General features: G+C 37.1%; 1 protein-coding gene across 1 annotated transcript; it reads right to left on the bottom strand.

Moving 5' to 3' along the window:
- Positions 1-11,967: 11,967 nt before the first annotated feature.
- On the bottom strand, positions 11,968-12,993 carry LOC108065287 (uncharacterized). The gene is made up of 6 exons (XM_017153214.2): positions 12,760-12,993; positions 12,591-12,698; positions 12,472-12,531; positions 12,261-12,293; positions 12,111-12,197; positions 11,968-12,043 (listed from the first exon to the last, which is right to left on the bottom strand). Exons 1-6 carry the CDS (start codon positions 12,991-12,993, stop codon positions 12,023-12,025), a joined length of 543 nt encoding a protein of 180 aa, XP_017008703.2. The 3' UTR covers positions 11,968-12,022.
- Between the last annotated feature and the right edge of the window lie 576 nt (positions 12,994-13,569).

A 13,569-nucleotide genomic window follows, 5' to 3' on the forward strand; every position in this document is an offset into this window, starting at 1 on the left:
TAATTTTTCTTTGTAAAAATATAATTTTTTTTAAATTAATTTTTTTCTCATTTTCTCAGAGTGCAGTTTACAACGTTAGGGAGGTGGCTCATTTTCATTGCTTGGGTCGTTGTCTTATTGTTGTCATAGGAGCAGCCGCCACGTCTGACAATCTCCTCGAAGCTATAGCTCTATAGCTCTGTAGAGCCAGAGACCCCGACCCAGACCTCAAGCCCCGTGATTGAGATGATTGAGAGCGGAGTTGAGGGGTTCGTGGAGGTGCAGAGACAAGCCCACAAGGCGGGGACAACTTTATTATCTAATTTGAGCGACATGTCAATGCGGATTAGGGTCACACGTATCGTCGGGCAAATGCAAAGCCGACAATTGAGATTACGGAGTGCCCAGAGCAGAGCTCTACACCTCCACCTCCGAAAACCAGATCTCCAGAACCAGCTGCACCTACCTGAAAATCGTTAGAAAATACATAAGCCTGTATCTGAAATTTATCTCTGGTGCATCCGGTGCAGGGTTTTTGCATTCGTCTCCACCACGAAGAGAAGGGTCTTCCTTACTCTTTTTAGTTTTTTAGTTTTTGCCTTTCTGCCGGCGTGGGCAGATCCAGAAAAGCCATTGTCTGGGCCCTTTTAATGAACCCTTGAACTTGACACGGCCGCCAGGCCAGTCGGTCCATCGGTCCATGTTGCATTGTCTGGCCGGACATAAACAATAATTAATGTGCAGCAGTGTCAGGGCAGCAGTGCCAAAAGGCCATGACCAAAAATGCTGGCAATGGCAACCACAGGGTCCAGATCCCTGGCCAGACCAAAACCGAAGCCAGCAACAGAAACACACTCTACAGAATTCAGAGTACACTCGGAAAATTATATTTTCAATATTATAACTTTATTAAATCTTAAAATATAAGAACTTTATTTATTCATTTATTAATAATGTTTGCTCCAATACTTTTTGTATACAAAGCAAATTTAAAAATTTCAAATAAAGTTCTTAGTTGTTACAAATAAGGAACATTTTTGAATTTGATATTTTCTGAGCCTAATTTTTTATAATATAATATAATATTTAATATAATAATATTTAAATGAAAGAAACCATATTATTAATATTTTGTTTAAACACTTATTTTGCTTAAGTGCATCATTCTTCGGCCTGTGTCCGTGTTTTGGTTTCGCCTTCTGGCCATTCCTCAACATTTGGCGAAGGGGTTCCTGTGTTTCCCTTTTTCGAGTGGGTCAGTGGTTAGTTGGGCACCTTTCAAGAGGCTGAAGTTTTCGGTCTCTGAGATCTTTGGCAGTCGTTGGAATATTGGACATTAGAGAAATTGCACACTTAAAATTTATGCTCGGAAAGGAAGAATCTGGGATATCAGCTTCATCTTCCATCATCTTGCATTTTGAGTGGTTGTGTTGTGTCATGCGAGGACATAAAATGAAAACATTTGCGCCTTTTGGACGGGTTTGGATAATTCTTCTTAACCCCAGAAAAATCGGAATATCTTTTAAAAAAATTTGTGTGTTACGACAAATATGGCTTAGTATTTTTAAAGTATTAAAGGAGGTTTTTGTTTACATTAATAAATTATAAAATATTTTTAAGGGAATTTCTTGGGTTAAAGACTTTTACTTGTGTCCAAAAAATTTGGTTCTGCTCGTTTCGTTTTCGTTCATTTGGCCATTTGCCGCTGCCGACTTCGGGCCAAGTGAGTTGGTAAGTTGCTGATTCTGTGGCGCAGGCATTTTCAAGGCCAGAACCGAGAAAATGCAATTTCAAGTGCGGCTCGCTCCCACGAAGGAGATGAAAAGGCCTGAAAAAAGGGGGCGGTTCGGGGGGCTATCGGGCAGGAAGACGTTCTTATTTTTATACTTTAATGCCTTGGCGTATCTGTCGACACCAGCAACCAGCAACAGCAAACCAGCAACAGCAACATTCATTGCAACTTCGTGCACCGCGTGTAAATATTGCTCCAGCGGATGGACAGGCGGCAGGATAAGGGTTAAGGGGCCAAGGGGAAGACAACGACGACATTTAGTGCTAACAATGTTTGTTCTGGCCAGGCGTCGTGCCAAGGCATCTCGAACTCCCAATGCTGAGAACAGTGGTTTAGCATTACTTTATTTTAAAAATTAAAAAAAATTTTAATTTAGAAATACTGGTAAAAAAAAATAATAATAAATGTAAATCGTAATATTACCAAAATTTACTAAAAATAATAAAATAATTGTCTTTGCAAAATCAATTAAAAGATCAAAAACAATTTTTTTAAGAAAAATTTATATACAAGTTCAGCTCTTCTTATTTGATTAAAAAAATATTAATAAATTTGGTAAGGGAATATTAATCAATATAGAAGTGGTTTACATAAATTTTAACATATTATTTTACATTAGAATATAATAGAAACCATTTTAAATGACATAGAATAAATATTCTTGTGACTGTTCCTTGATTCTTAAATTATAAGGCATATGTTTGTAAATAAATAATATCTAAAATTTTATAATATCTCTAACCACTGTGCGGTGATTCCGCTGTTTACTTTGCACGCCGCCTTTGTGCTGATCCCGCGACCAAAGGAAACTCGGAGCTCTGCAAGATTTGGGGGAGTGGGGAGGGCGCGAGCTGGGGAGCTGGAAGATGGGAGGCGGAGAAACCAGCCCTTTGGCTGTCGTTTTCAAGGTTTTCTGGCGGGGGCCATCCTCCAGCCTCCAAACTCATCTTGTCTGCCGCGAAGTTCCCGGCATGCCGACCGCACATTTCGATGTCATTGAGGATCGCAGTGGATTCTCGAAGGCAGCGCTGGCGATTGCATGACTGATGAATAGTTGCCCCACGAAGAGGCTGCAACTGCTGGGATAGGGATCCAGAAAATATACAGGGGGAGGAAAGGAGGAAAAAAAAGCCGGCAGTACAGCCTCCTGCAATTGTGCGTTAATTGGGGCGGGTGTGAACCGAATGGGATGCTGTTTCCAGTGGCAGAAATAATGAAAATTATCCCTATTAAATGCGCCAATCATAAATCATATTTATGGCAATTGAAAGGCGCGCTAAAGATTCCCCCAGCCCTTTGTTTTGAAGCACCATAAATTCTAAAACTAATTTCCAAAAGGCAACCCTTTGAACTCGTCGTTGGACCTTTGGAACCATCAACCCCCTGAGGGACCATAACAAAATTAGCCCACTTTTGTTGTAGGATTTTTTTTCTCTTTTTTGCTGTTACTTTTCGTGGCATTTTTAAATTGAATTTTAATTTCCTTGGAAGCCGTAGCAAAAACAGGCCGGCAGCTAATTTAAATTGAGACACATGCAGGCGCCAAATAATTAAAAGAGCCCTTTTCCTTATTCTTTTTTTCTGGTTTTCTCTAGTTTTTCCTCTGCTTTTTTCGCCCTGCAACCTGAACCCTTTGGTCGTGATGCAGTACATTTTCCACATGAAATAACCACAAAAAGTAAGACATTTTTTTCGCATTGGAAATGGGTTAAATTTAATTGCTTTTGTCATTTTGATTTGCATTTTGCCCTGTAAGCAATTTGTTTGTGGGCGGGGGATTGGACCAAATGTTCCCCAGAGTGTCGTTCATCAGGGGAAGTCTTTGTGTTGCCCAAAGGAAGAAGCAGTCGTTTTTCAAAAATTTATTTATATTTTTTGGGTTGTAATTTTATTGCCTGACTTCGCGGCATAATTAGTGAGGGGTTGGAGAAGGGTTAAAGGTGGCCACTGTCAGCACTGAAAAACAGAGGCCATAAGTTTAACTTGGGATTTGTTCGGACCTTTGATTTATTGAAGGTCACAGTTGGGGATCGAGGTCCTTTTGGTTATCTTCCATTGCTGGCGAACTCGGAAATTGGGATCCCTCCTTCAAATACATAAAACCTTATTGTTCTCTTCGATCTGAGGTCGAAAAACAAACACTTTGATTCTTCTTCAAGGGAATTGCATACTTTACAGGCAGAAAAATAAACCAATTCTTAACTACTTTTAAAAACTCATTTGATTTATTTCAAGCAATTATTTATATTATTACTTAGAAATGATTAATATAATATTCCAGTGGAACATTTATTTTCTTTAATTTTAAACATCGATCAATGTAAATTTTGTATAGATTTTTTTTTTCGACTTTTTTTCTAAGCTTTTTTAAAATTTTTTTAAATTAATTTATTTATGTTATTAAATTATTTATTTTAAGATAATTTAAATAATACTTCTGAAAAATTGGTTGGTTTTTTCCCAGTACATTTGAAGTTCCTCTCGAGTTGTTTTCGAAACCATTTCGTTATTTATGGCAATCGCTGAACCAAACCGAACCGAGCTAAGCCAGAACTTGACACTTTGGGGCATGGACATTGTGTCACGATGAAGTGGAAGCGCATATGCTTAGAGGGACACAAACACGACTGGGGGATCGCGTGACAAAACATTTGCTGGCTGGGATTTATAAGGCCAGCAAGTCAGAGAGCCAGAACAAGTGTAAATATTTGGAATAAATCATTCAAGAATGTCTTGAGAGGGGGTGAGGGGGCTCCAATTAGCGGCCGTCGAGGATTCCATTCCCATATTGCAGTTCATCAGTTGCTGACGACCCCACACCGCCCACAGGGCCTCAGTACTCGTATATCATATATCTGCGACTTAAGATCTAAATACTTGGCGGTACTATTTTTAACGAACACTTTGGGGAGGGAGGATCTCCCATCTCAGCTGGAGTCGGGAACGTGATCTCAAGCCGATAGCCCCATCACGATCCGCGATTAATCAGCCGGCAGCTGGAGATTCATCCTGGATGAGAAATCACTTTTCATTACAATAGGTATTCGGGAATTTAAGAGGGGATTTTGGGTTTGTGGTAAATAATATTAAAATATTTAATATGATATGTAATAAATTTTACAAAGATCTCATTATAAAATACTTATATGTTACCTATAACATTGTATATATTCCTAAGGATCTGGAAATATTTTCCAAATATGGTATCATTTTTTTCAAAAGGTATATTTTGTAAGGGTAGTACTTCTTATGGGTAGTATTTAAAATAGGCAGTATTTTCCCTGGGTACCTCTTATTCCACACGATATCATGCCAGATTGCAACAAAGTTGCTTCAGATGGGCTGTCTGCCATCGCGGGGAGTTGCAGTCGGGTTAAATAATTAAATGCCCATTGTGTGGTGGCTTAAAAAAGAGCAAAGTGGAGTGGGTCCCGAGTAAAGACTACTCTATTCTGCACATGCCAGCAGTCCGAGAAACCTCCTGCCTTACTTTAATTTCTGCTCCTTGTGACACACATAGATGCACATGGCACACACAAATACCATACTATATGTATGATGGGGTCTACCTACTAACACCGACTGCGGCAACAATTGTGTCTACTGCTCACATCCCCCTTTTTTGCCCACAGCTCCCCTGATCTTTGCCCCTCCCCTGAAAATACCCATGGAATACCCCTCAAAGTCCTCCGGTTCCCTCTATCGCATTCTCCCTTTCAACGATCGTTGTGCAATCAGTGGAGCATTAAGTGCGATCGCCTTCGCTTTTGGCTGCTGATTCTACAACTTTGGATAGGAAATTAGCACAAGATAATACTAAAATCTAGTAAAATTTAAGTTTGTTTTAAGGTTTTTTTTATCAAAAATTCCTTAAATATCTAAAGGTCTAGATTTTCAGATTTAACATTTTCAAATATTTTATGAATTCAAGGTCTCTTTAAGTGATTTAGATTCGATTTTAAGTGCAATTTCGAATTTAAGTGTGACCAAATACGTTTAAAAAGCTTTGTTTATTATTGGAAAGCCCCTAAACCATGTTAAAGTTAGGTAAGCGGGTTGAAATACAAATGTATTGTTGCATTATTTACATTTCGTTTAAATATATTTTCATGCTTGATGATAGATCATGTATATATTATTTTAAGTGTGACCAAATTCACATAATAAGCTTGGTAAACTTGATTTTCAGAGTTCTCTAAATGTATCTACTATTTTTTTGAACCTATCTGTTGCCCTGCTTCAGCTGCCTGTTCAATTTTTATGCTGCGGCACGTAAAGCTGGAACATTCGTTCGCATCGGATCGCCAAAGTTCGGTACAAAGTTGGGTACATAGCCCGTTCCCTCGCTATATAAGGCGCGCATGTGGAATTCTGCGTTTGTGTGAGGGGGAATCTGCAAGTTGGCGCTGTTGTTGGGCACTAAATAAAAGCGAAACTTGTTTGCGATTTTTTCTTTTTTGCCATTCCCCTCACCTATTGTTCTTCCTCTTGTTTGCAGTCTGCTGGTTTGGGGCCTTGAATGGGATCCTGCCTCGCAAACTTGAACTTGCTGGTGTGTCTGTGTGCGAAGAGTGGGGATAGAAGTAAGTCTTTCGCTGTCTCTTTCGCCTGTCAGTTGGAGTATTTACACTTGGAAAAATATATATAAATATATAAATTAGAAATGCTTAATGTAATTCAATATTATAGCTTTCTAAAGTTGTTGCAATAAATAATAAAAGTATGCAGTAGAAATTCTACTTCCGGATATTAAATATATTGTTGCATACTTTTATACACCTTTGAATGCAATTAATGTTATAAGTGTGTTTAAATTACATTTTATTTATATCTTTATTTTTTTAAATAAATGAAAATTAATAAATAGCTTTAAACCTACTTAAGTGTACTACCCTTTTTCTTTTCTGCGGTTTATTTCAGTTTGCCTGACTTTAGTCGTCTCCGCTGTTTTCTGTTTCTGTTTCTTCGATGATATCATGGCTATATTTTTCTGAATGTGTGTGTCAGTCAGACAGTTGCTACTTCACTTTTTGTGCCTCTTCTTCATATAATTTCTTCACTGCGTTTTTTTGCAACATTATCTCTTTATCAGTTGACAGAGAAGACCTTGAGACGCCTCGCTGCCCATTAAGAATCGCAGCTTAGAAGGGTCCCAAGTGAGGGGTTAAAAACACTTATGAAGAGCTGGCTAACAGGAAGCCCTGTCTCCCGACAAAAAAGTTATAAATTAAATCAGTTTTAACCGGTGCTTACTGCACTTGTTCTTGTTATCCTCTTCTTTTCTTTTTTGGAAGGCTACAAAGGAAACCCCAAAAAAGCAGACACCAAATTATAATTATAATAACCATGATGATAATGAACCCTACCCACTGTCCACTCATAAGGGCTTTTGAATTTTCGGGGTTTCGGGGAAGCTCGCTCAGGTGAAACAGGTTGAGCGACCACAAAAAAAAACGCCAAGAAAGATGCATTCACAACTTAGTAAATACATATCTTTGTATATATGATTGTGAGTATAGGTGCATTGAAAAAAATAGTATTGATAATGTTTTAAAAAAAATAAAAATTAAAGTAAAAATTAAACAAAGTTACAATGTAAAATTATATATTACTTAAGTAACTAAAAAATTTTCAGTAATGAAAAAGGCTTTAAAAACGCAATGATGATATTCAATAGCCAATACAATGAAAAAGTATTAAAACTTTTAATTTATATAAATAATGTTAACTTAATTTTAAAATTATTTTTTATTTTTTTTAAATTTGTTCCCATTTTTTTGTTAACTGAGCATATAAATATGTTTTTGTATACTGTCATTTGCACACTCTTGACGTTTACTCATAATTTTTTTTTGGACATTTATTTTTATGACAACGACAATTTGACAGGCAGACGGACCAAGAAATTTTGGAATGGGTGAGGAGACGTTGGGGGAAACGGAGCATAAAACAGAATTATCATAATTATCGGAACTTTTGTTTATGGCAAACATCAGGAGCAGCTTGCAAAGGCATGTGCCTGTTTAAATTGTGTGAAGACATGTGTAGAGGATGCGGTGCCCATTTGCTTAATTTTGGGATCGTTTTATGGCATTCCTTTTAGTATGGTGCCTGAAATAATTTACTCAAAGTTATACAGAAAAATTTAAATAAAAATAATTTTACTTTTAAGTACTTAGATTATTTTTTAGAAAAAAAATTACTAACTTAATTGCTTAATGAAAGACAATGCTTTTTAGACGTCGTTCCCTAAATTTCTAAATTTGCTTTTAAGTTTACCGACTAAATAATTCATTTCATTATTCTTAGAAGATGACTATACTCGAGTCCCCTTGAATGCTAATTTCATTAAAAAAATCAACAGATCCACCTTGTTGATTCGCTTCCTGATGGAACTATTCAGTTTTCCGGTGAGCACAATTCTGCCTGTCACTTGAAGGTATCTCTGAAAATAAACCAAAATAATCCTTGCAGTCATTAATCAAGAGTTACTCACTCCTCCATTCTTCTCTTCCGAAAACTCTTTTCACTAACTGTTACTTTTGCTGACGGGTTCTGTTTCCCCCGCAATTTAAATGAATTTTTTCCACACTTCATTTTCATTTATTCTGTGTCATGCTCTATCATCATTAAAACGTCCAAATCGCTTCCTTTGTGCCTCTATTTTTCGGCAACAATTTGCTTATCTTGATTCACCATCAACAGGCAGACACGAGGGTACCACAGAAAATATACAGGTGACTATACCTATAGAGGTATGGTAAATATATCTGGGGTCTGTTGGTGGCATGAAAATCACTTGAGCGTGTTTCCTTTTGACCAAGCAACGTTGTTGGTTGTTTAACGTTTGCACTTTGTGGCTTTCCATTTGATCTAGCCACCATGCCCCGCCCCCTTTTCCACCTGCAGCATTTTCACACTCACTTCATTTAATTTAATTTGTGCATATTTCTTTTTTTCGGCCGCCGCGAGGAAAAACATTGTAAACTGATACGAGCTTAATGATGTCGAATCCCCTGCCCTTTGCGTCTTTGGTCCTAGGTGTGTGTTTTTAGGGGTTTTAACACTAGAAAAAAAATTTAAATTTACTTACAAGAAAAAACTTAAAATTGCAGTGTACAAAAGGATTTATATTTTATTTTGTACATGCTTCGATTTTATTAAACATTATTTAAAAAGTTTTCTTTAATATATAATTTTGTTTTGAATCAGTTTTTTTAAACTGTGAAAAATATAATAAATAAATTATAATTTTGTTTAAATTTTTATAAAATTATTCTTCATATTTGAAGTATTATAAATGGAAAGTCTTAAAGTAAAGTGAAAAAACGAATATTGGTATTTAATTTTAGGAACCTTTTTTGGAAATGAAATACTATTCGAGCAAGGACTTTTTTCTTAGTGTTCCCGTTTCTATGTGTGCCTAAGCATTAATTAATTTTAATGAAGCTGTTGCTGATGTGCGTGTGAAGTGTCGCAAATTACAGACAAAGGTCCGAAAGTTTTTTTTGGGAGTGACAGTTGACAGACTGAAATTGTAGCGATTAATGCTGCAGTTGGTTTTTTGTTTCTTTTTGGATCGTGGACGCGCATCGGTAGTTAACCAAATCCCAGATTCATATCTCCCCTGAAGTCCCAGGATTCGATTTTACTTTTGGTTTTGGTCAAGTGTCGATAAGACAACCTTTGGCTTCTCTCACTCTGCAAAATTAAAAAAAAAGCAAGAGGAGTAAAGGCTGCAACGACGTAATCGAAAACCAGTTCTGTGGCTGCAAAAATGTTCATTATAGGGATTTCTCCTTTGTATATTGTGTACATAAGGCTCTAAAAGTGGTTTGGCAACCCTTTTTGACACACAAACACCATTGCAAACCCTCGGGTAAATGCAGTTTTTTAACGAGGCACGTACGTATGCCTGTTTAGATGCCACTTCGATGCATTTGCAGCTTTTTTTTTGCTGCATTGCAATCACGCCGCTGTTGCATGTTGCATGATGCATGTGCGTGCCCCTTGCGTTGGAAATCAGGGTGGTTCACTCTTGATCTTGGGAGTATTATTATTTCAAGGTTACCGGTGTGTTGGTTAGAAATCTATTTACATCTTAAAGTTTGAAAATATTTTAATCACATACATTGCAGATATTTTAGAAATTTAGAATTTATTTTTTCAAATATTTTAGAACTTTCTGTTATACTATTATTTTCTCAATAAAGGAAATAATTAAACTAATGCTCTTATATAAAACTAAATAAACATATACATTCCTAAAAAAACCTTGTCCGTTCAAGAGAGCGTCGCCAAAAAAGTTTTTGTTTAAGTCTTAGAGTTTTTAAACTAACAAAAAAATAAAACGAACAATAAAAAAAAAAGTTTAATGAGCAAATAGTTAAGGACAATATTTTTATTATTATTAGTAGTTAGTTTTGTCCGCTTAACAGAGCGTCCGTAAAGTATAACGTTTATAAAAGAATTTTATTAAAAGTAATCGAAGTTTTTTTATATAATATATTTTTAATAAACCTGACACACCCTCACAACATTTAACCAACTCGCTCCCCCAGCTTTATATATAACTCGATTTATGTACGTACTCTGACAGACTTTGTACATACATTGTTTATGCAATTCTCGTGACTCCTTTTGGTTCTGTTTTCCGCTCGTTGTGGTTTTATATTCGCCTGGCCTTCTGCAGCTCTTCTTCTCCGGGCCTGCTGTTATTGTTTATTCCGCTTTGGCAGAGCATTCATACCAATACCATATAGCCGCTCCTCAGAGGAGCAGAGCAGTCCGTCCGAAAGTCCGCTGCTCCTTAGACCTTGACCACTAACATAGAAACAGGCCATAACCGGTTGGCCAGGCCAACTCGATTTGCACAATTGGCCGTCCTGCCAGCAGACCCCCCTTTTTGGTCCCCCCAAACCATAGTGCATATATCCCATATATATATTCACGTATATATCGCCAGTTGTGCGATTCAATTACCGAATCACACCCACACAAATTGGTAACTGCGATCCGTGGATTCCGCTTTGAGGTCTTCAGCTGTCAAACCGCCAATTAATGGCCCAAACGTTGACGGACAAAGAGTGTCACAAAATATTGAAAGCGATTTCTATTATCATATTTATACCCTTTAATGGAGGGGTATTTAATTATGCCGGAACTGGGAAAAGGGGTGTTATTATAGTAATAAGATAATGGTTATAATACAAATTTTCCCAGGTAATAAAAAAAAGAATTATAAAACTGAAATCATTTTTATAAATTATATTCCATAAATAAAAAATAAAGAAATAAATGTTGGTGATCAGATTTTCCATATTTTTACTTTAACTCTCATGATAGGACTCTATATTTTTATTTAAAGATCTTTTTTGTAAATTCCTCAATGGTTGAGGGTTTCGAAGGGTGTTTAAATTTTTGGTCCCCAATTTTTGTCTATTATAATATTTATCTATGAGTCGCACGCACATCGGTTATTCATGTTTTGTGGGTGGGGATTACGGCCTGTGCATTTTAATTGATGCGGGATTATGGGTACCACAGAGTCAGGAGAGGCGACCGAAACCAAAGGGTTGCCGAAATTAATTACCAAAATGTTTGTTAATTTTCATAATTACAGGTCTTGGAGCTGGCACGACTTTTCTTTCTTGGGGGAGAGATCGTGTGTGCTTAAGCGGAGGAGGAAGAATCGAAATTTGCCGCTCGATAAAGCAACTTAATGGCAGGCCTTTGGGAAATACATATAAGAAATAAGACGACAAGCCCAGAGAATGTCTTCCGGAGTGGAGAGACCCTCATACCTTTTTATAATTCCCATTCCCCCTACGAGATGACCTAATTCCTGAGGCTCCGAGGAACAAAAGCAACCTACTTGTCATAATAAAAATTATTCAAAAGCCAGCATGTGTGTATGGCGCTTCCTCCTTCTCCTGATGGATTTCAATTTTTATAATATTTTGTTTTTGGAAATTTGATCCCCTAATGTTGTTGGCAATCACGTGTTCCGTGTATCATTTGACCCCTTTTCCATTCTTGATTCTTGCCCCCCTTTTTGGGGATACAAGCAGATGCACTCATTTTCGATTTGGAACCCGACCTTGTTTACTGTTCTTAGATTTCAAAACAACCCAACTAATTGATGCCCAACTTGTTGATGGACTCTGCCCAAATTGGAGTACAAAAGAAGCACTCACTAAGTTGTTTAAGCGATTGAATATTTATTTGTTAATTGAACAGCTCGAAAGTTCTTTAGAGGCTGGTAAGGGCATTCTGCGGGGGAAAAGGGCATACCATTCATTACTCATCAGATTAGCAATAGTTTTTAAGAACCACTTACGGCCAGATCGCCTAGGCCAGCATTGAGCTGCTTTATATAGGGGGCAGCGGCATCGGCAGCAGCGGCGATTTTCTTGGCACTCACGGCCTGGAAATTAGGGGAGAATTTGTATTATTTATCTGGTATACATTTCTTTCTAGCTCGACTTACTCCTCCTTCGGCTATGATGGAAGCGCCATCCGACTGAAACAGAGGAAATATTTATTAGTTTTGATAATTTTTCATTTTTAAAATAGATTAATCTAAACACAATTGTGTTTGTTGTAATCTAGAATCCTAAAAAAAATAAATAAAAGCAAAAAGCATTAAAGAAATTGTTTCAAATTTTTTTGGATTTTGTTAAATAAAATTAAAAACTTACCGAAAGACTTCGAGCCTGGGGACCGGTTTTCATCTGGACACTGAGACTGGTGATGGCGTTCTATAAATTTTTGTATATTATTTAATTTTTTTTTTGGTTATGACAAATTTTGAACTTACAGCCAAATCACCAAGTCCGGTGCCAACTCCACCCAGAACATCGCCCAAAAGATTGGTGGCCTCGGGTTGCATATAATCATTCTCGACTCTCAAACTGGTAATAGCGTTCTAAAAAAAAAAAAAAATTTAACAAAATTGTTTATAAATATTCTTTAAAAAAAATTTTTACAGCCAGATTGCCCAAGGCGTTTCCCATATCGCTGAGGATATTCAAAGTGGTTGGCTCGACGAAATCCGATTGGGATTGGGCCACTGCGTTTTCCAGTTGATGGATGACCTTCTCCCCAGCGACTGCCACTTGGGACACATCCCCCATTAGGGATCCAAAGCTAAGGGTACCAGCTTGGGCATTTTGGGCCACCAGGAAGAGTGAAAGAATGCTTAGAATTGCAAAGGAATGCATGTTAGTGTTTTTCGTAAAATCAATGAATTACTGAATCACTCCCAGTAGCCACCCACTGCACTTATAGGCCATTCTTATCTTTGGGTTTTTGTGGGAGTTACTGACTTCTTTGACGCCGCCAATAAAAACAAATCATACTTGAGTGGTTAATGATTCCCAAACTGATTGTCGGCACATTTTTGATTCTGATTGATCAGTTGTTCGACTTAATTTCGGGGTATTCCTTACGGTATTTGCAATGTTTTACAATCTAATAAACGACAGTCTCAAGAGGGTCCTAATATCAGGTGGCCAAAAATAAACCCGACAGTCAAAACAAATAATGACATGGGATTATCTAGAGAGCTAGAGCTTAGAAAAATAACAAGAGAGAACGCTATAGTCGGGTGCCCCGACTATCAGATACCCGTTACTCAGCTAAAGGGAGTGCGAAAGAGATGGAAAAAAACTTTGATCCGCCGTAACTTTTTAACGAATGGTCCGATTTAAAAAATTTCTTCTACATTTCGATAGGTATTGATAATCACAATAAAACTGCATTTTTACTTTTCCAAAATATTGAAATTTTTAAAATCG

This window comes from Drosophila takahashii, chromosome 3R (assembly GCF_030179915.1).
Source record: "Drosophila takahashii strain IR98-3 E-12201 chromosome 3R, DtakHiC1v2, whole genome shotgun sequence".
NCBI lineage: Eukaryota > Metazoa > Arthropoda > Insecta > Diptera > Drosophilidae > Drosophila > Drosophila takahashii.

Excerpts from the sequence above, each read along its gene's own strand:
- LOC108065287 (XM_017153214.2), bottom strand. The coding sequence starts at position 12,993 with ATGCATTCCTTTGCAATTCTAAGCATTCTTTCACTCTTCCTGGTGGCC. Across the intron at positions 12,699-12,759 it reads ACGCCTTGGGCAATCTGGCT|AACGCTATTACCAGTTTGAG; the intron begins GTAAAAATTTTT and ends TTTTTTTTTTAG. Across the intron at positions 12,198-12,260 it reads CCATCATAGCCGAAGGAGGA|GCCGTGAGTGCCAAGAAAAT; the intron begins GTAAGTCGAGCT and ends CCTAATTTCCAG.